The 19692-nt window shown below is 41.4% G+C and overlaps 1 protein-coding gene across 2 annotated transcripts in view; it reads left to right on the top strand.

Annotated features, from left to right (window-relative positions):
• The window catches only part of OSBP2 (oxysterol binding protein 2), a 399907-nt gene that overhangs the window by 266738 nt on the left and 113477 nt on the right, over positions 1-19692 (top strand). For both annotated transcript variants that reach the window (XM_077462100.1, XM_077462101.1), the window contains one exon: positions 15144-15261. In XM_077462100.1, coding sequence (XP_077318226.1) covers positions 15144-15261 — 118 coding nt within the window. The remainder of the gene's footprint in view (positions 1-15143; positions 15262-19692) is intronic.

A 19692-nucleotide genomic window follows, 5' to 3' on the forward strand; every position in this document is an offset into this window, starting at 1 on the left:
ACAGTCTCTGATGCTGAGACCTGCTGTTTTAAAACGCCTAGCTCCCTATGTAGGCATGATTGCATTTTGGATGCCCATGATTCAAAAAATCAGCCTGAAAGGCAGAGAGAAGGGCAGTGGCTTCAGATCCAGCTGATCCCTTTGAAGCTGAGGAGGGCATTGCTGCGGAGCTCACCCCTGCCTGAGAGATAGGTGCAGGGGCTGACCTGGCTGAGGAGAGCATTGCAGTGGAGCTCACTCCTGCCTGTGGGGAAGGTGCAGGGGCTGACCTGGCTGAGGAGGCTAGTTGCTCTGCAAGGGGAGCTGGGAACTCGTCCACGGCATCAGGGCTGACAGGGAAGGCTGCTGGAACAGGAGGATGGAGCCGTACCTTTCCTGGTGTCCTGCCAGGCACCATCTTGTCCTTCATGGAGTGGGAGTTTTATCGGGCTGTGCGGAGTATATAGCGCTGTATCGTGCCGTGCTGTGGGTCAGCTGAGTCAGCCAGATGAAAAGGCAAGGGATTTTGGCCAGGAATACTGGTGTTCAAATATCAGTTCTGTGTGCAAGTACCCTTATTAAGCAAAGATGGGACACAAGTGTCAGACATTCAGCAGTTGACTTTTTGGGACTACCTACCTACTCATGTATCCAATGTTGTCTCTGATCCTGGTAGGCCATAAATTTGTAGCTGTATAAAGAAATTACTGTAATTGGTCAGATACAACTCGTAACTAGCAACAAATTGCCACAGAGTTGCTTCTGGGATATAACTCTTCTTTTTACTGTGAAGCAATACTATCAGGTGATCGTTTTTTTTTTTTAAATAAAAATGAAAGAAAATACTTTCTACAACACACAAAGACCACCTTTGTTAGGATCGTAATGGAAATCACACTCTTTTAACATATCCAATGCAAAGTAGTTACCAGACAAAATGGACGATATTTTTTCTTTTTTATTTTGTTTTCTCTTGTTTATCATTTATTTATAAGAGAATTGCAGGAATCTACTGCATGAAGAGGGAAGTGCCCTGGGGAGGCTATCAGGTTGACTGCATTTATCTGCATAACTGTATGGCTTATTGTATTGTATTAAATGGAAGTCTTGAAATAACTGGAAAATAAAGATAAACGTTTTACAAAAAAACCTCTAGCCAGTCATTCTGCAAGCTTATATTAATAACAAAACAGTTATCTTTTTCCCTGGGAAAAGGAATACATTTTCAATACACATACTCCAGGATAGCTCTATAAAATATAAATAACATGATGCAAACAATGACCAGAATAATACATTTTCTTCTAGCTGTAGAAAAAGGACACACGCACATATATACACTATATTACCAAATGTACTGGGATGCCTGCCTTTACACGCACATGAACGTTAAAGGCATACCAGTCTAATGCCGCGTACACACGACCGGACTTTTCGAGGGACTTTTCAGTAGCCAATAGCTGCCCTAAGATCGTTTTTTGTCCGTTGGACTAGCATACACACGAACGGATTTCTCGGTCCGGCGGAGTTCCTGTGGGAAAATGTAAAACATGTTCTATTTCTAAAGTCCGCCGGATTTTTGGCAAGCAAAGGTCCGATGGAGCCCACACACGATCGAATTGTCCGACGGACTCGCTCCGTCGGACCTTTGCTGTCAAAAAGTCCGGTCGCGTGTACGCGGCATTAGTCCGTAGGATTCAAAATTGAGTTGGCCCATCCTTTGCAGCTATAACAGCTTCAACTCTTCTGGGAAGGATGTCCACAGGGTTTAGGAGCACGTCTATGGGAATGTTTGATCATTCTTCCAGAAGCGCATTTCTGAAACTGATGTGGACAAGAGGTCCTGGCTCGCAGTTTCCATTTTTTGGACCTTGCTTTGTGCACTGGTGCGCAGTCATGTTGGAACAGGAGGGAGTCTTCCCCAAACTGTTCCCACTAAGTTGGGAGCATGAAATTATCCAAAATATTTTGGTATGCTGTTGCTTTAGGAGTTCCCTTCACAGGAACTAAGGGGCCAAGACCAACTCCCGAAAAACAACCCCACACCATAATTCCCCCTCCACCAAACGATTTGGACCAGTGCACGAAGCAAGGTCCATAAAGATATGGATGAGTGAGTTTGGGGGGGATTAACTTGACTAGTCCTGACCTCAACCCGCTAGAACACCTATGGGATGAATTAGAGTGGAGACTGCGAGCCAGGCCTTCTCGTCCAACATCAGTGCCTGACCTCACTAATGCGCTTCTGGAAAAATGGTCAAACATTCCCATAGACACACTCCTAAACCTTGTGGACAGCCTTCCCAGAAAAATTGAAGCTGTTATAGCTGCAAAGGGTGGGACAACTCAATATTGAACCCTATGGACTAAGACATATGTATATACATACATACATACAGGTGCATCTCATAAAATTAGGATATCATTAAAAAGTTAATTTTATTTCAGTAATCCAATTCAAATATATATTTTATATAGATGCGTTACACACATAGTGATATATTTTAAGCATTTCTTTCTTTTAATTTTGATGATTATGGCTTACAGCTAGTGAAAACCTAAAATTCAGTATCTCAGAAAATCTGAATGTTACATAAGACCAATAAAAAAAGGATTTTTAATACAGAAATGTTGGCTTACGGAAAAGTATGTTTGTGTACAGTATAGTATGCACTCAATACTTGGTCGGGGGCTCCTTTTTGGCATGGCATGGAGATGATCAACCTGTGGCACTGCTGAGGTGCTATGGAAGCCCAGGTTGCTTTGATGGCGGCTTTCAGCTCATCTGCATTGTTGGGTCTGCAGCTTCCTCTTGACAATACCCCACAGATTCTCTATGGGGTTTAGGTCAGGCAAGTTTGCTGGCCAATCAAGCACAGTGATACCATAATCATTAAACCAGGTATTGGTCCTTCTGGCAGTGGGTGCAGGTGCCAAGTCCTGCTGGAAAATGAAATCGGCATCTCCATAAATCTGGTCAGCGGAGGGAAGCATGAAGTGCTGTAGAATTTCCTGGTAGAGTTCTGCACTAACTTTGGACTTGATAAAACTCCACTTCCACTTTCCGTAAGAGTCCCCCAAGGTTCTGTCCTCTGACCCCTTCTCTTTTTTATCTACACCTCCTCCCTTAGTTACTTGATAAACTACTACAGCTTCCAATACCATCTGTATGCTGCCCAAATCTATGTATCTACCCTTTCCCCACCCATTAACAGGGATGTAGAATTAAAAAAAAAAAAAAAAACTACTCAAAGGAACTAAATCGTGTACCAATCTACTTGTTCTCAAAAAAATAAAAATAACGTTTTAACCAAAACCATATATAAAAACTGCAGAAATAAAATCTGATTAAAAGGTAAGTTTACCTTTACAGAAAAAAATAATATGCAGTTATTTTTTTTTGTTAGGAGCCTGTAAAGCATTAACCCACGATCAGCAGATCATGGGTGTAATGCCACAGTGCTGCAGACTGTCTGTGTAACTGTCTGCCTGTACTTCCAATACAGACCCCTTTCACACTGGGGCGCTTTGCAGTGCTAAAAATAGCACCTGCAAAGCGCCCTGAATAAGCCACTACTTTGTCTTCAATGTTAAAGCCCCGAGGGCTTTCACACTGGAGCGGTGCGCTAGCAGGACAGTAAAAAAAGTCTTACTAGCAGCATCTTTGGAGCGGTGAAGGAGTGGTGTGTATACCGCTCCTCTACCGCTCCTGCCCATTGAAATGAATGGGGCAGTGAGGCTATACTGGTAGTCCATTGAGAACTAGAAGCCGACAACTGCAAATGCTGTCGGTACTTTTAGTTTTCATTGTCACAGAACACCGTGAATGAATGCCACAACCTGGCAGGCAGAGCCCCGTGCGACTGCTTTTTTTACAGATTGTGACATCAAGCAGGGGGGAAAGATCCCCGTGCTCGCTGTCAAAATTTGGGGATCAGGGAGTGTGGGGGGTTTCATGCATCTGTAACATGTTACACCATGTAACATGTTACAAAAGGTAAACATATTTATTTTCTGGTCCACTCTATAGCAGTTTTACTTTACTTTAAATGTGAGTGATCTGACACTGCTGGTTAGGGGGGGGCGCATGCGCATCGCCGATGGCTTGCTTCCGCAGTATGTAAGCTATTTGGTGGATGCGGGGCACTCAATGTCCTCCAGCACCCGCCAATCATGAGGCAAAGACACAGAGCCACCATTTGCCTATTTAAACAAGACAGATCGCCATTCTGACATGAGCAAAGGGATGGAGTTTGTGTCCCTGTTAAGCAGGGAATAAATTTCATCTCTTATTCTAGTAAAAACACCTCCCACCATATAGTAATACACAGGCTAGGCACACAGTTAACCCTTTGCTCGCCCCTGATGTTAACCCCTTCCCAGCCAGTGTCATTAGTACAGTGACCGTGCATATTTTTAGCACCGATCACTGTATTCATGTCACTGGCCCCCAAAAAGTGTCAGTTAGTGTCAGAATGTTGGCCACAATATTACAGTCCCACTATAGGTTGCTGATCGCTGCCATTACTAGTAAAATAAATAAATAAATAAAAGTGAAAAAAATATCCCATAGTTTGTAGATGCTATAACATTTGCGCAAATTAATCAATATACGCTTATTGGGACTTTTACCAAAAATATAAAGCAGAATACATATTAGCCTAAAAAGAAACGTAAAATATATACATATATATTTTTTTTTTCAAAATTGTTTATAGCACAAAAAATAAATAACGCAGAGGTGATCAAATACCCCCAAAAGAAAGCTAGATTTGTGGGAAAAAAAGACATCAATTTTATTTGGGTACAATGTCACATGACCATGCAATTGTCAATTAAAGTAATGCAGTGCTTTATTGCAAAAAATGGCCTGGTTATGAAGGGGGGTACATTTTTTGGAGGTCAAGTGGTTAAAAACAGATTGTAACATATGTTGTACAGCAAACTAGTTTATTTCAGAATTTTACTGCTGTTTCTGGTAGCAGTTTTTGCCTAACATATCAAAATGCAGTGAGATAATTATGTGAAAATACTGTATATTCAGTGTGTATATACACTATATTGCCTTTACATGCACCTGAACTTTAATGGCAGCCCAGTCTTAGTCCGTAGAGTTCAAAATTTAGTTGGCCCACCCTTTACAACTATAACAGCTTCAGCTCTCCTAGGAAGGCTGTCCACAAGGTTTAGGAGCAGGTCTATGGGAATGTTTGACCATTCTTGCAGAAGATAACTTGTGAGGTCAGGCACTGATGTTGGAAGAGAAGGCCTGGCTCATAGTCTCTGCGTTCTAATTAATCCCAAAGGTGTTCTATCAGGTTCAGGTTAGGACAGTCAAGCCACCCCAAACTCACCTGACCTCACAAATGCGCTTCTGGAAGAATGGTCAAACATTCCCATAGAAACACTCCTAAACCTTGAGGACAGCCTTCCCAAAAGAGTTGAAGCTGTTATACCTGCATAGGGTGGGCCAACTCAATTGTGAACCTAAGACTAAGACTGGAATGTCATTAAAGTTCATGTATGTGTAAAGGCAGGCATCATACTTTTGATAATATAGTGTATCTTCCCATGCCTTAGTAAGAACCTTTGGGTGCACCCCTAAGTTAACCCAGCCTTTTCTCACACCTCCCTGCCGCCCCATTACTATGATGTGTGGCCACACTAACTTATAGGGCAGACCCAGTTCAGGACTCAATGATGAACTGTTGAGGTGTACGAATATTTTCCAATGACAGCACCTTGGGAGTTAAAAGGGTTGTAAAGGCAGAAGGTTCTTTATCTTAATGATGCCACTTGGCCCCCCAATACTTACACGAGCCCTATCTCTGTCCAGCGATGTCCACGAGTGTCTTGGCCATCCATGAGACACAACAGCGGCACCATTGGCTCCCGCTGCTGTCAATCAAAATCAGTTAGCCAATCAGAAAAGAGAGGGGCAGGGCCAAACCGGGGCTCCATGTCTGAATGTATACAGGGAGCTGCGGCTCAGCTCGAGTGCCCCCACAGCAAGCTGCTTGCTGTGGGGACACTTAACGAGAGGGAGGGGCCAGGAGCACTGAAGAGGGGCCAAGAAGAGGAGGATTTGGGATGCTCTGTGCAAATCCACTGCAACAGAGCAGGTAAGTATAACATGTTTATTATTTTTAGAGAAAAAAAAAAAAACAAGACTTTACAATCACTTTAAAGTAGAACTATAGGCTTTTTTTTTTTCATTTTGGATAGAGGAAGGGAGGGTAGTAACCACTGTCAGATTTACTTTGCAATCTGTGTCCCATTGGGGAAATTTGCCTTCACTTCCGCCCCCATAGCTAAACAGGAAATGAGAGGAAACTCATGCAAATTAAGGGAATTCCTTGGGGACCCCCAGGTCACCAGAACTAGTGTCCCCTTTGGAACATTTTCCCTCTATTACTTTTCTGTGGACAACCCCAACATTTTGGATTTTCTTTTACTTTCACTTTCAATGATAACAGTAAACAGGACAAATATAGAGGGTGAATCTCCTTAAAGTGGAGTTCCACTCATAAAGATAAGTTGGCATTACTTTGCGGCAAATAACCTAACTATCGACATTTGGACAAAACAATTTGTTGTTTTTTTTTTACTTGCCTTTTAATGCCTGTTGCTATGTAGTCTCTTCTAATCTTCCCCTTTCTCACCACGGCTCCTGACGTCACTTCCCTCTGCTCGCTACTGCTCCTGGGAGATGTGTATCATCATTTCCCAGAAGTCAGTGGGCAGCGCCGAGGGCTAGGTTGCCAGGACAACGGGGCGGGCACTTCCGACGACGACGCCCATTGTGATAGCAACCTGTGTAGTTTCCAGCGCCGATACGTGCGGTTACTGCGCATGCGCAAGAACAGACGGTGCATGCTGGGAATACAGCAGCGACGTATCCTGGAAGAATATGCTTGTGGGCTTCTCCTGCCCATAAGTAAGATGGCAAAATCAAGGGTATTTTTTCCAATAAAATAATCATAAAGGGAGCACTAATGACAAGAGTAAGAATTGCTAAATATGCATTATGCAAGAGTAAGAGTTATTTAAAAAAAAAAAAAAAAATCAAACTCCGTTTTAATGCGGGGGCAGCAATAAAAAATGACAGGGGTTCTAATCCACTTTATGCAAACTAAAACAAGTTTTAAGTTTAAAGCTTTTAATTATACTTTAAGGCATTTAGGGTGCTTACTAACTAATATGAACATAGATGTGTAAATCTCTGAATGCCTGCATTTTATTCCTCTAGCCATGTTGACATATATTTTGAAAGTGTCAAATGTACTTTAAGATTTGCATTGTAGCAGTTACTCGGTACCAAAATTCCTAACTATTTTAGAATGGACGCAACGTGCAAAAATAGCTGCTGATATTATTTTTAAACTCAGAAACCAGGACTAAAAATGACCCTCAGTACTTTGCATCCTAAACCAGTGAGTAAAGTTGCTTTTTACTGGAAAGCCGGGACTGAATTTTGCGGGTCTGAGCTTTCCAGCTGACATGGTTTTTAATTCTTCCTGGATTATCTGCTGGCACAAATCATATTTGAATCTGCAGTGCTGAGTTTCCGAGAGGGACTACCGATAATGGGTGAGTTTTCTGTGTATGTGTATTTAGTATGCAGTCTAATGTGATTTTAGGTAGAACTCAGTTGATCCATTATAATTTATTACATTGAACAACTAATTTAAAGTGATCGCTAAGTGGCCTTTTTCATTTGGAGCCACGTAACTCTAAATCAAAACTGTATGAAACAATGCCATTGTTTTTTTTATATTTTGTACAATAAAACTGCATTATCTAGCTAGAGATGCAGGAGTGTGTGACATCTTTATTAGGAAAGTAAAATTAGTATATGACCACAGTAACGCGAATGCGAACTTTAAAGCCCAACTCCACTCAAAAGATGTTATGAATTTTCAAAAATGAAAAATGAAAGGCTTATTTTCCAGGTCTTCAATACTGTGACTCCATTAGGGAGATTTTTTCATTGTTCCTTTTCTGGGGACACCAGAGAAAGATATAGTGGGAACAGTTATCGATTAAGAAAAAACCTTTCTACGCTGTTACAAAAAGTGCATTTATTTCTCTTTTTTATCTATTACAGATTTCCCTCACTTCCAGGTCGACTCCTTGTCACCAGGACAGGAAGTAGGGGAAATCTTCCTTACAGAGACACATATAGTGATAACATCCGGCAGAAAAAAGGACTTCCTGGATTTGGGCTTTAGAGATCATAACATTTCTAGCAGCTGTTTAAAATCAAAACTGTAATTCACTTATTGCTGCCCATTATGGGACTACCGGTATATAGTTTAATAATCTTGTAAATCTGAATACGTGACACTGTTTAATTATAGATGTGGTACAACAGTTTAGAGATATGTTGTATGATGGGACTGAAAATAGCACTGGTGTGGTGTTATGTCTGTGCCTTCTGAGAGTCATGTGTAGAAATTCCACATGGAAGCGTTATAATGTTCCTAGGTGACATGGAGTCTGGGTGAAAGTGAACATAAGTATTGGGTCATGTGGAAGGAGCAGCGTCTGACTTTTTTCAACACTTCCTGGCTTCATCCTAGGATATTTAAAACCAATATTTACTCATTATTTTGCAGTTTAAAGTAGAACTATGCCCAGGCTATGGACATCCAAGTCTGTATATGTTATTAACATGAGCTTTACAACCATCCCCAATTCACTTATGTAGCTGAAGTTACTGTGGAGCAATTCATCCAGAAAGTTTACTCCAGAAGCAGTAAAGTTGTTTAACTTATTCTCTTAGCTGGTCTACCCCCAGCAGTAGCTCAGCAACCTTCCTATTCATTTAAACACAAAGCAGGTGCTCTGGGTGAGGGGAGCAGGATAAACTGAGCTGCTGAGAGGTAATCACTTAACCACTTGCCTACTTGGCACTTCTACCCTATTCCTGCCCAGGCCAATTTTCAGCTTTCAGTGCTGTTGCACTTTGAATGACAATTGCGCAGTCATGCAACACTGTATTGTATTGTGCAACACATTTTTTTTCATAGTTTGTTATTACATTTTGAATAGGCTGCACTGGTGGGCACTGCTAATGCTGCACTGATAGGTGGCACTGATGGTCACTGGTAGGGGACACTGATAAGGAGGCACTGATGGGCACTTTTGGGCAGCACTGGTGGTAGAGCTGCACAATTAATCGTTAAAAAATCGTGATCTCGATTCACCCCCTCTGATGATCTCTCCTGCAGAGGTTGCCGATTCTTTCATATAAACAAGTGGAGAAACTATTTGCTCACTCAGCTGTACAAAGAAAACATGGGGGCAGTCTGCCAACATTGTAACTAAGCTTCCTTCTTAGATCAAAGGGATAGAACTTCTGTGTAAATAAATAATCGGGCAGACTGCCAAGTTTTCAACAACATGTAAATGCAGGACGTTTAACCACTTAAAGTCTAAGCCCTTGTACACACGGTCGGAGATTCCGTCGGAATGTGTCCGATCGGAGCGGTTTGTCGGATATTCCGACTGTGTGTGGTATGCATCGGACTGTTTCCGTCGGAATATCAGTCGGACCAAATTTTCCAACTTGCTGGAAATATTTTCCGACAAACTGCTCCAATCGGACATACTCCGATCATGTGTAGAGAATTCCGATCGGACAAAGTGCCACGCATGCTCAGATCAAATTCCTACATCAAAGCTATTGGCTACTAGCCTGAACGTAGTCCCATCGTAACGAAATTACGCCATCACGTTCTGAAAGATCGGATTTTCCGACAACTTTGTCCGACCGTGTGTATGCAACAGTTTCGGACAAGATCCGTCTGACAAAATCCGACGGATTTGGTTGTCGGAATCTCCGACCGTGTGTACAAGGGCTAAATCTTTTTCTGACACTTCTTTCTTAAGTTAAAATCAATATTTTTTGCTAGAAAATTATTTGGAACCCCCAAACATTATATATATTTTAGCAGAGACCCTAGGGAATAAAATGGCAATTGCTGCAATATTTTCTCACACTGTATTTGCCCAGCGGTCTTTCAAATGCAATTTTTTGGGAAATAATTCACTTCAATGAATAAAAAAAAAAAACTAAACCGTAAAATTAGCCCAATTTTTTTTTGTTTGTTTTTAATATGAAAGATGATGTTACACCACAAGAATTGTGATCTATCTTCTATGCAAAAAAATCGTCATTCTCATTTTAGCCAGAATCGTGCAGCTCTAACTGGTGGGCACAGATTGGCAGCACTTGTGGGCACTGTTGAGGTTGCCCCGATTATCAGTGTACATGTCCCTTTTAGAGAAGCCGGTTATTAACTCTCTTTGACTCTCTTACTCTGGACACTGCTGATCACAGAGCGTGCCACCTGCACCCCGACGCGGGTGCGATCATGGGTGGTCGTCATATTGGCGGCCTCCCAAAACTAGCCGTCCGTGCTGTAGTCATCATTCGGCTATAGTGCGGTCGGCAAGTGGTTAAAGGATAAAAAATAATAAATGTACATTTAGAAGGTAGAAATATGTGCATTTACAATTTTGATTTCCTTAGAAGCCTGTAAAGCATTACACTTGCGATCAGTGGATAGCGGGTACAATGTCAGGCTCCTGCAGACCGTCAGTGTAGCTGTCTACCAGTACCCCTCGATAGGCACAGAACTCTTCCCACACAGTCGCAATCTTTTCAAATTGTGACATCGGGTGTGGGAGAGGATCCCCGGCTCACTGTCACAGGGATGGGGGGATGGCTGCAGGGACATGTTACATGTTCAACTCTACAAACATGTAGAACATGTATCATATTCCCGAAAGTGAACTTCTCCTTTAAGTGCTTAAGAGGATGAATTCCTTCACAGCATCTATAGATAGAGAGGTGAGTTAATGATTGCTCTTTTTCTGTTTCTTAAGAATATGTGAATGCTGACCCTGTAAGGGTTAAAGATAAATATCATTGAAAATTTAGGGGTGATAAAAATCTGTGAAAACTTCTCCTATTTGGAAACTGCATAGTTAGTTTTACCTTTTTATTTCCTTTTTCTATTTTAACATATTCTGTGCTAAATGGTAAAAATGTGGAAAGAAATTTGCCAATAATATGTATGAATTTAGTTTTATACCCTAATATACGCAAGTTTTTTTTTTTTTCAATATTTTTACTATTCAGCATTCAGCATACCTTGTTTTACCAGGGTAGGTGGGACAGAAATCTATTATAGTAGGGCTGTAGGAACAAACTATGGGGGTTATTTACGAAAGACAAATCCACTTTGCACGTGCAAAAAAAAAGCCTGCAAAGTGCACTTGAAATTGCACTGAAAGTGCACTTGGAAGTGCAGCCGCTGTAGATCCGAGGGGGACATGCTTGGAAAATAAATAACAGCATTTTAGCTTGCACATGATTGGATAATAAAGCAGAGCTTCCCCTCATTTCAGATCTACCCCTCAGTGCAATTTCAAGTGCACTTTGCACTTGTAGAGCAAAGTGGATTTGCCTTTCATAAATAACCTCCACTGTGTTCTTCCCATAATCTATGAATCCATAACATGTCTAATAATGATCTCCTTACACCTTCTAAGACCATATAGCTGCAGATGTAACTGAAAGCAACAGGCAATGAGACACCTGTCCTTCCACAATGGCGCGACCATACTGGCAGAAACCACTGCAATCTTCTCCCTTGTTTGCATAATATAAAAGTGTTGTTTCTTTTTATTCATGAAAATGGGGATAATCTCCAGTCTCTGCTGTGGAACTCTGTAGCTCCTCCAGGATTACTTTATCTCTGGGTGGCCTCTCTGATTAATGTCCTCCTTGCCCGGTCCATGAGTTTTGGTGTGCAGCCGTCTCTTGGCAGGTTTGCTGTTGTGCCATCTTCTTTCCATTTGGTTATGATAGATTTGATGGTGCTCCTAGGAATCATCAAAGATTTGGATATTTTTTTATAACCTAACCCTGATGTGTACTTCTCAGCAACATTATCCCTTACTTGTTTGGAGAGTTCCTTGGTCTTCACGGCAGTGTTTGGTTACTGGTGCCTCTTGCTTAGGTGTTGCAGCCTCTGGGGCCTTTCAAAAAGGTGTGTATATGTAATGACAGATCACTTGACACTTAGATTGCACAGAGGTGGGCATCATTTTACTAATTATGTGACTTCTGAAGGTAATTGGTTGCACCAGAGTTTTTTATTGGCTTCAAAACCAAGGGGGTGAATACATACGCACATGCCAATTATCAGTTTTTTATTTCAGAAAAATAATTCAAATTTTACTTCACTAATTTAGACTATTGTGTTCTGATCCATCACATATAATTCAGATTAAAAAAAAAACATTGAACTAAAGGCTGTAATGTAACAGAATAGGTAAAAAGCCAAGGGGGGTGAATACTTTTGCAAGCCACTGTATATGTAGCCATTTACATGAACCATAACCTTTTAATCTTTTTCCTTGCAATGGAAAAGCAGTTGGATTACAGTCCAGTGTCTTAGAAGTTGTGTCCTTTTTTACCAACTGATGATTTAAAGCACAGTTAACAAAGAACAAAATATTGGGAGCACATCATTTATTATGTTCTATCTAGAGCTGTATTCCCATGTCAGACATGGTCAGCTAAGACATATTGAGGAATAGTGGCCCCACAAGGCCCCCCACCCTTTTTTTTTGTCATATACTTCCACAAATGTTAAAAATGAGGACCCGGTTATTTTTTTCCACAGAATTAATAATGTTCTCCTGAAATTGCATTGTGGCTGTTTATTGCAGCTAATATAGATATAATGACTAGCAGAACTCTTCTTCAAAAAGATAGAAGATGGCATTCATTACATGTTTACCTGGGTAGCTCAGCCAATGAAATTCACACTCTCATTTATTAGGTGTCAGTGCCAATCATGTTCATAGGGTACGTCCTAAGACGTATATTCCAGTTTATGATAGATGCCAGAGTATGTTTCTAAGGGGTTTTGCATGTGATTGAATTTGCCAGAACTGTTACAATGTGATTTTACGCTCCCTGTTTTATATTCATCTATTTAAAGAGGTATACAAAATTTTATACTGTCGTATGAGAATTTTGGTAACTTTAGTAACCTCTTTATTTTCGATATGAGACTAGCATGCAAAAATAAACAAAACAGACGATCATTCATCCGATATCTCATCATGTGTACCTAGCATTACTCTTAACACATTTAAGATGAAATAAATGCACAGGCCACATTGATTGCTTTCTGTCCTGAAAATTCTATTGAATATTTGAAAATATCAAGGTATAGGAAGAACTGATGCATAAAATTTTCCACTTTGATCCCTATACACCCTTAGTAATTTAAGTGGAATAAGAAATGTACAATAAGAGATTGCTGTCAAAGCTATCCAAGTGTGCCTTCATTCTCTGGAAAATAATTTAGCAGAAGATATGGTTAATTGCAAAGGTAGTAAAACGAAAAGGATACTGAGAGACTAGTTCCACATCAGGTCCACTTTGCCCCTGATTGTCAGTGGATGGCAGTGTCTGGATTCCATAGCCGATATTCAGTCCAGTAGTGGCTTTGGAATCTGCCCATTGCCATCTGCTGTCAATCACAGACGAGGCAGACATGATGGGAAACTAGTCCCAGAGTTCGCCATCAGACACCTTCCACCCAACAATTAATAGCTGCTGCGCCTGCAAGGTAGGTGTACCCTGATGAGCTAACTAAACTAGTTCCCCATCAGGTCCACCTTTCCTGTGATTGATTGCACACAAAAGTACATGGATTTGAAAGCCTATTAGACTAGCGACTATCGTTCCACCCACTGATGTGTGTTGTAAATTAAAAGTAAGGCGGACCTCATGGGGAACTAGAATTTGTTTTCCCTATCAGGCTCTGCCCACCTCAGTACAAAAGTCCTCGGCCATGGGCCTGTCATTGTGATCAACGCATTGACTGGGGGGGGGGGGGGGGGGGCACTGAAGAAAAAGTGTCCAGTATGGACCCTCCGACCTCAGTGCCAGCATTGACAGATACACCCTAAAGAAGTTCCAAAGGGTGTCTACGTCACTCTGTATGTGTTCGCCAGAATTTGCCTTAATCACAGTTTTGTGTAATCGTAAATCTACTACATCCTGAAACCAGAAAGCCCTTCTTAGATTTACTTCAAGTGTACTTTCTATAGCCTGCACCACGTATGTCCCGTTATCTGCTTCCTATATCACAGATCACATTCAAATGTCCAAGGCAGGTTTACATCTGAGAGATACCCGTTAGAAACTTTTTAGTACCTGCATTTTTTTAACAAATTTTCTGCATGTAGGTGTATATAGGAATAAGTTTCCTGCGTTATGAACAAGCAACCCAAATTTCCTTTCAAATCACCAGGAGGCAATGGGGTAAACTGGTACAGTACAGCAGCACCTAATTGAAAAAACTGAAGACCTGAACATATAAATTTTGCTCTCTTTATACATTTGAATGCTAAATTCCAGATTGTAATTGAAGTCTACTTTAAAGAAAACAATGCTGTACTTCTGGTACCTCACAGACCAGAGCTATAGATTTATTGCTGGTATGTCAGCAGCCTGTGGAAGAATGTAAACACTGTGGGGGGCTCATTTGCTATAAATTGTAGCATGAACACCTAAACTCAGCAGGTCGTTGCTTTTCATCTTTTAATTGGCAAGAGTATTATGATGGAGTTGCGTGACGCTGGCCCAATGGGGAAAAAGGAATTCAAAGTAATGTCAGGAGAGTACTGGAAGCTGTTTGAGAGGTAATAAATACCTACAAGTGTTCTACTTACACACCTCATTCACTTGCACTTACCATGGAAAAAATGTATCTGATGCTTTGTCAATTTTGTTAACTGTACTTTTGCTGGTACTAGTTTACTTTGTATGTATTGTTAGAAGGACTAGACAATTGATGGAATTATTTAGGCACTACAATCCCCATGCGGATTGATGAGCTTGATGACTGTTTTTTTTTTTAATGATTGGTTTAATCCACTGTGACCTTTGGTCTGTTCTTTTATCCATTGTACTATACAATTCATGTTTTTTTTAATTTGTAATTTTTTTGTGGTACCTAAAAAAAAATCCCATCCATTGTCTAGTCCTTCATTATGTTGAGGGATGTGGCACCTGACAAATTGAAGAGCATGGATTGACTTATTTTTGTTGTATGCATTGTTAATTTCAGGGAACGTCCAGGCTGTAAAAGGGGAAGCCAGTGATGAAGATGAGGAGACAGAGTACTTTGATGCCATGGAGGACGCACCAGCCTTTATCACAGTAACAACTGACCCCAAACAGCACAGGTAATCTATACTTGCATATACGGTATAGAGCAGTGATGGCGAACCTTGGCACCCCAGATGTTTTGGAACATTTCCCATGATGCTCAACTACACTGCAGAGTGCATGAGCACCATGGGAAATGTAGTTCCAAAACATCTGAGGTGCCAAGGTTCACCATCACTGGTATAGAGCAGTGTTTCTCAACTCCAGTCCTCAAGGCGCCCCTACAGGTCATGTTTTCAGGCTTGCCATTATTTTGCACAGGTGATTTGATCGGTTTCACTGCCTTAGTGATTACCACAGCCATTTCATTTGAGGGAAATCCTGAAAATATGACCTGTTGGGGTGCCTTGAGGACTGGAGTTGAGAAACAATGGTAAAGAGTATAACACATGAAGACCTATTCTTCACTAATAAGTACAATGGAACCTTGGATTATGAGCATAATCCGTTCCAGGAGAATGCTTGTAATAAAAAGCACTCGCATATCAAAGCGAGTTTCCCCACAGAAGTCAATGGAAACTAAGATAATTTGTTCCGCATTGACTTATATTACATACAATACCGCATGTGGCCAGAGGTGGGGGAGGGGGTGCCGGAGAGCCTCGGAAACACTTGAGGACAGCTCGGCTGAACTCGGAAACTGAGTATTTCCGAGTGATTCCTAGTATTTCCAAACAGCTCCGAACCGTTCTGAGTGTCCCCGGCACCCCCACACCTCTGGCCAAATGCTAAACTGCACACCCCATTCGCTTGAATTATGCTAGTTTTGCGAGACAACACTCGCAAACCGTGTCAGAATTTTAAAAAGAAAGTTGTTTGTCTTTCAAAATGCTCGTTAACTGCGTTACTAGTAAACCAAGGTTCCACTGTAGTACAAAATGAAGAAACACATAAAAATCAGTAAGACCATTCTGGTTGGTTGCCATAGACTACTGCATTTAAAAAAAAAATTATTTAACCTCTCTAACATGCATAACATAATTGGATTCAGATTATGTGTAGAATTGCTTTTAAGGGCAACTGTACAAACAGCTGATTTTTTATGTTCCCTGCTGTCCTGGAATTCAATGCAAAGACCATCTTTCACACACATACAAAATATATGATAGGTCATAAGCCTGGCCAAGAAGCAGCGTGATGTCATTAGAGTTAACTTTCTTAACATACTTCTATTGAACATACTGCAGAGGGCATGAATAGGGGACATTTACCAGTATGGGGGACTACGAGGTGCATTACGCCACTCCAAAATGAAGATACCTTTTTTAATAGAATTGCACTTGAACCTTTCATTGCAAATTTTACCTTGATGTTGATTAATTTTATTGATGAGAAACACTTATGGCTGCTCTGACTGCATTCAAATATATATATATATATATATATATATATATATATATATATAGGGGGTTGGCTGTTACTGTGCAGCTAATTTTATTCTCATGTGTGCTACATTAGTGCAATGGGGGGACGGGGGGAGATTTCTTGCACAGCTTAAAATAGCTAGCCAGGGACATTCTAGACTGTCACTGGCAGAGTTAGCTTTCTGTCAAAATGCCTGGAGAAGCTTGACATTGACATGCCATACTCCCAGAAGTCCCCACAGCTATGTATAAACCAGGGGTGGCTAGTTATGACTCCGGATCATGGCACATGCAAGCTCTGTAACAACTAAAGTGTCAGAAAAGGGCTCTCTCAGGATCAGCTATTGGAACACATTAGTATTTTTCTGAAGAGTTATTTTTCACCTCCAGCAGACTTGAAGAAAAACTAATTAAAAATGAGGATATTGTTTTGAAGTGAGGAACTGTTGAAAGCACTAAATATAGATAAATCACATTAACCTTCCTTCTTTGCAATGACTGAGAACCTAATATATAGAACAGTCCCTGATGCCTTAAACATGTCTCTGCCATCCCTCTCTATTAATCATTCTGATTGGCAGCGCAGTGTACACATAGAAGGCGAGTGTTTGCTGTACTGGGACATGGAAGCCAAATGTGGCTGTAGAGGAGGATAGGCTCTAGATAGGAACATACGTTCCTACTGCCTTCTTGCATTTAGTTGAGTTTCAACAACATAATGCCGCGTACACACGAGCGGAATGTCCGACAGAAAAAGTCAGACGGAAGCTTTTCATCGTATATTCCGATCGTGTGTATGCCTCATCTGACTTCTTTTTTTTTTTTTTTTCGAAAAAATTCTGACGGACTTATAAATAGAACATGTTCTAAATATTTCCAGACGGGACCAATTCCTTTCAGGAAAATCGCTCGTCTGTATGCTGTTCCGACAGGCCAAAAACGACGCATGCTCTGAAGCAAGTACGAGACGGAGGCTATTGGCTATTGAACTTCCTTTTTCTAGTTCCGTCGTACGTGTTGTATGTCACCGCGTTCTTGACGGTTGGACTTTGGTGTGATCGCGTGTATGCAAGACAGTTTCAGCGGAACTCCGTCGGAAAAACCTTCAGAGTTTATTCCGACGGGAAAACCGGTCGTGTGTACAGGGCATAAGAGGTGGTTTAGATTTACAAAAAGGGTTGTGGGTTATCTGAGTTTTTAATGGGGTTTCATATGGGGCAGTGTTTAGATTAGTTATTTTTAAAACTGAGCTCTAGGCATATAAAGATACAAATGCAATTTTTTGTTCACTAATAAACCATTACATGTATCTTTAAATGCACGCAGTTAAGTACTGAGTTTAAACTGGTATCAGTCACTTGCAGTCCCTGTGCAGCAGGGCTGGAGCATGAGAGGAAGAAGCAGCAGAAACAGCCAATCAGTTCATGTGCTGCCAAGAACCATGCTGAGAGCTGACAGAAAGATGAGCTCATCATGGTGTGATGCTGCTTCTCCTTTCACTGTTCAGTCACAGGCTGGGGAGAGTCAGGAATAACCTGGGCTCCACGGAAGTGAGTTGAATGATGCTGGCCATTGGGGATGAGCCCGATGTTCGAATCGAACGTAAGTTCAACTCAAACATCGAGTGTTCGCCTGTTTGCTGAACAGCGAACAATATGCGGTGTTTGCTGCAAATTCGAAAGCCGCCAGAACACCGTTAAAGTCTATGGGACACTAACATGAAAAATCGAAATGTTAATTTTAATGGCTTATATGCAAGTTGTTGTCATAAAAAGTGTTTGGGGACCCAGGTCCTGCCCCAAGAGATATTTATCAATGCAATTTTTTTTTTTTAAACTGACCTTTTTTCAGGAGCAGTGATTTTTTTAATGCTTAAAGTGAAAGAATAAAAATAAAATATTCCTTTTAATATCATACCGGGGGGGGGGGTGTGTCTATAGTATGCCTGCAAAGTGGCACATTTTTCCCCTGTTTAGAACAGTACCGCAGCAAAATTACATTTCTAAAGGAGAAATTGTCTTTTAAAACTGATCGTGGCTGTAATGAATTGTCGGGTCTTGGCCATATAGATATAACTCATTGGCCATATAGATAAAACTCATTGAAAAAAAGAGCATGGTATGAATATTAAGGGGAACTCTGAACAAAAATTTAAATAAAAATTCCGTGGGGGTCCCCCTAAAATCCATACCAGGCCCTTCAGGTCTGGTATGGATTTTAAGGGAAACCCTGAGCCAAATTTAAAAAAAAAATGGCATAGATGTCCCCCCAAAATCCATACCAGACCCTTATTGAGCTCATGGGGTCTGATCCCAAACACCTTGCCCCCATGATGATGGGGACAAGGGCCTGATCCCCACAACCCTTGCCCCGGTGGTTGTGGGGTTATGCAGGTTGGGGGTTATCGGAATCTACATCGTACCCCTACCATTTCACAAAAAAAATGGAAAAAAAAGACAAGAGACCGCGTGAGACAAGTCCTTTATTAAAAAATAAAAATGCCCCGTTATGTAAGTTCACACGCCCGACGGACCGAAAAAGTAAAAAAAAACAAAAACCTGCAACCTTCTGCCGACTGAAGCGTCTTCTCCGTGACAGTTGACTTGTATAACTGAGGGCGGAGCCACCCGGTGAAGTAAATGCTGCTCCCCTCTGATGCCACAGGGAAGCGTTTTCTTTTTCGCTCTGTCGAGCGGCGTGAACTTACATCGCGGGACATTTACAGTTTTTTATTTTTTAATAAAGGACTTATACCAAGCTGTCTCTTGTCTTTTTTTTAAACATTTTGGACACTTTTTTTGTGAAATGGTAGGGGTACGATGTACCCCATTACCAATTCACACGGGGGGAGGCCGGGATCTGGGGGTCTTCTTGTTAAAGGGGGCTTCCAGATTCCGATAAGCCCCCCCACCCGCATACCACCCACAACCACCGGGCAAGGGTCCCTTGCCCCCCTCTCCATGTTGAGGGCATGTGGCCCGGTACGGTTCAGGAGGGGGGGGCGCTCTCACATCCCCCCTATTTTCCTGCGGCCTGCCAGGTTGCGTGCTCAGATAAGGGTCTGGTATGGATTTTGGGGTTGAC

This window comes from Lithobates pipiens, unplaced genomic scaffold (assembly GCF_037356315.1).
Source record: "Lithobates pipiens isolate NorthernLeopardFrog02 unplaced genomic scaffold, aLitPip1_a1.2 Scaffold_3, whole genome shotgun sequence".
NCBI lineage: Eukaryota > Metazoa > Chordata > Amphibia > Anura > Ranidae > Lithobates > Lithobates pipiens.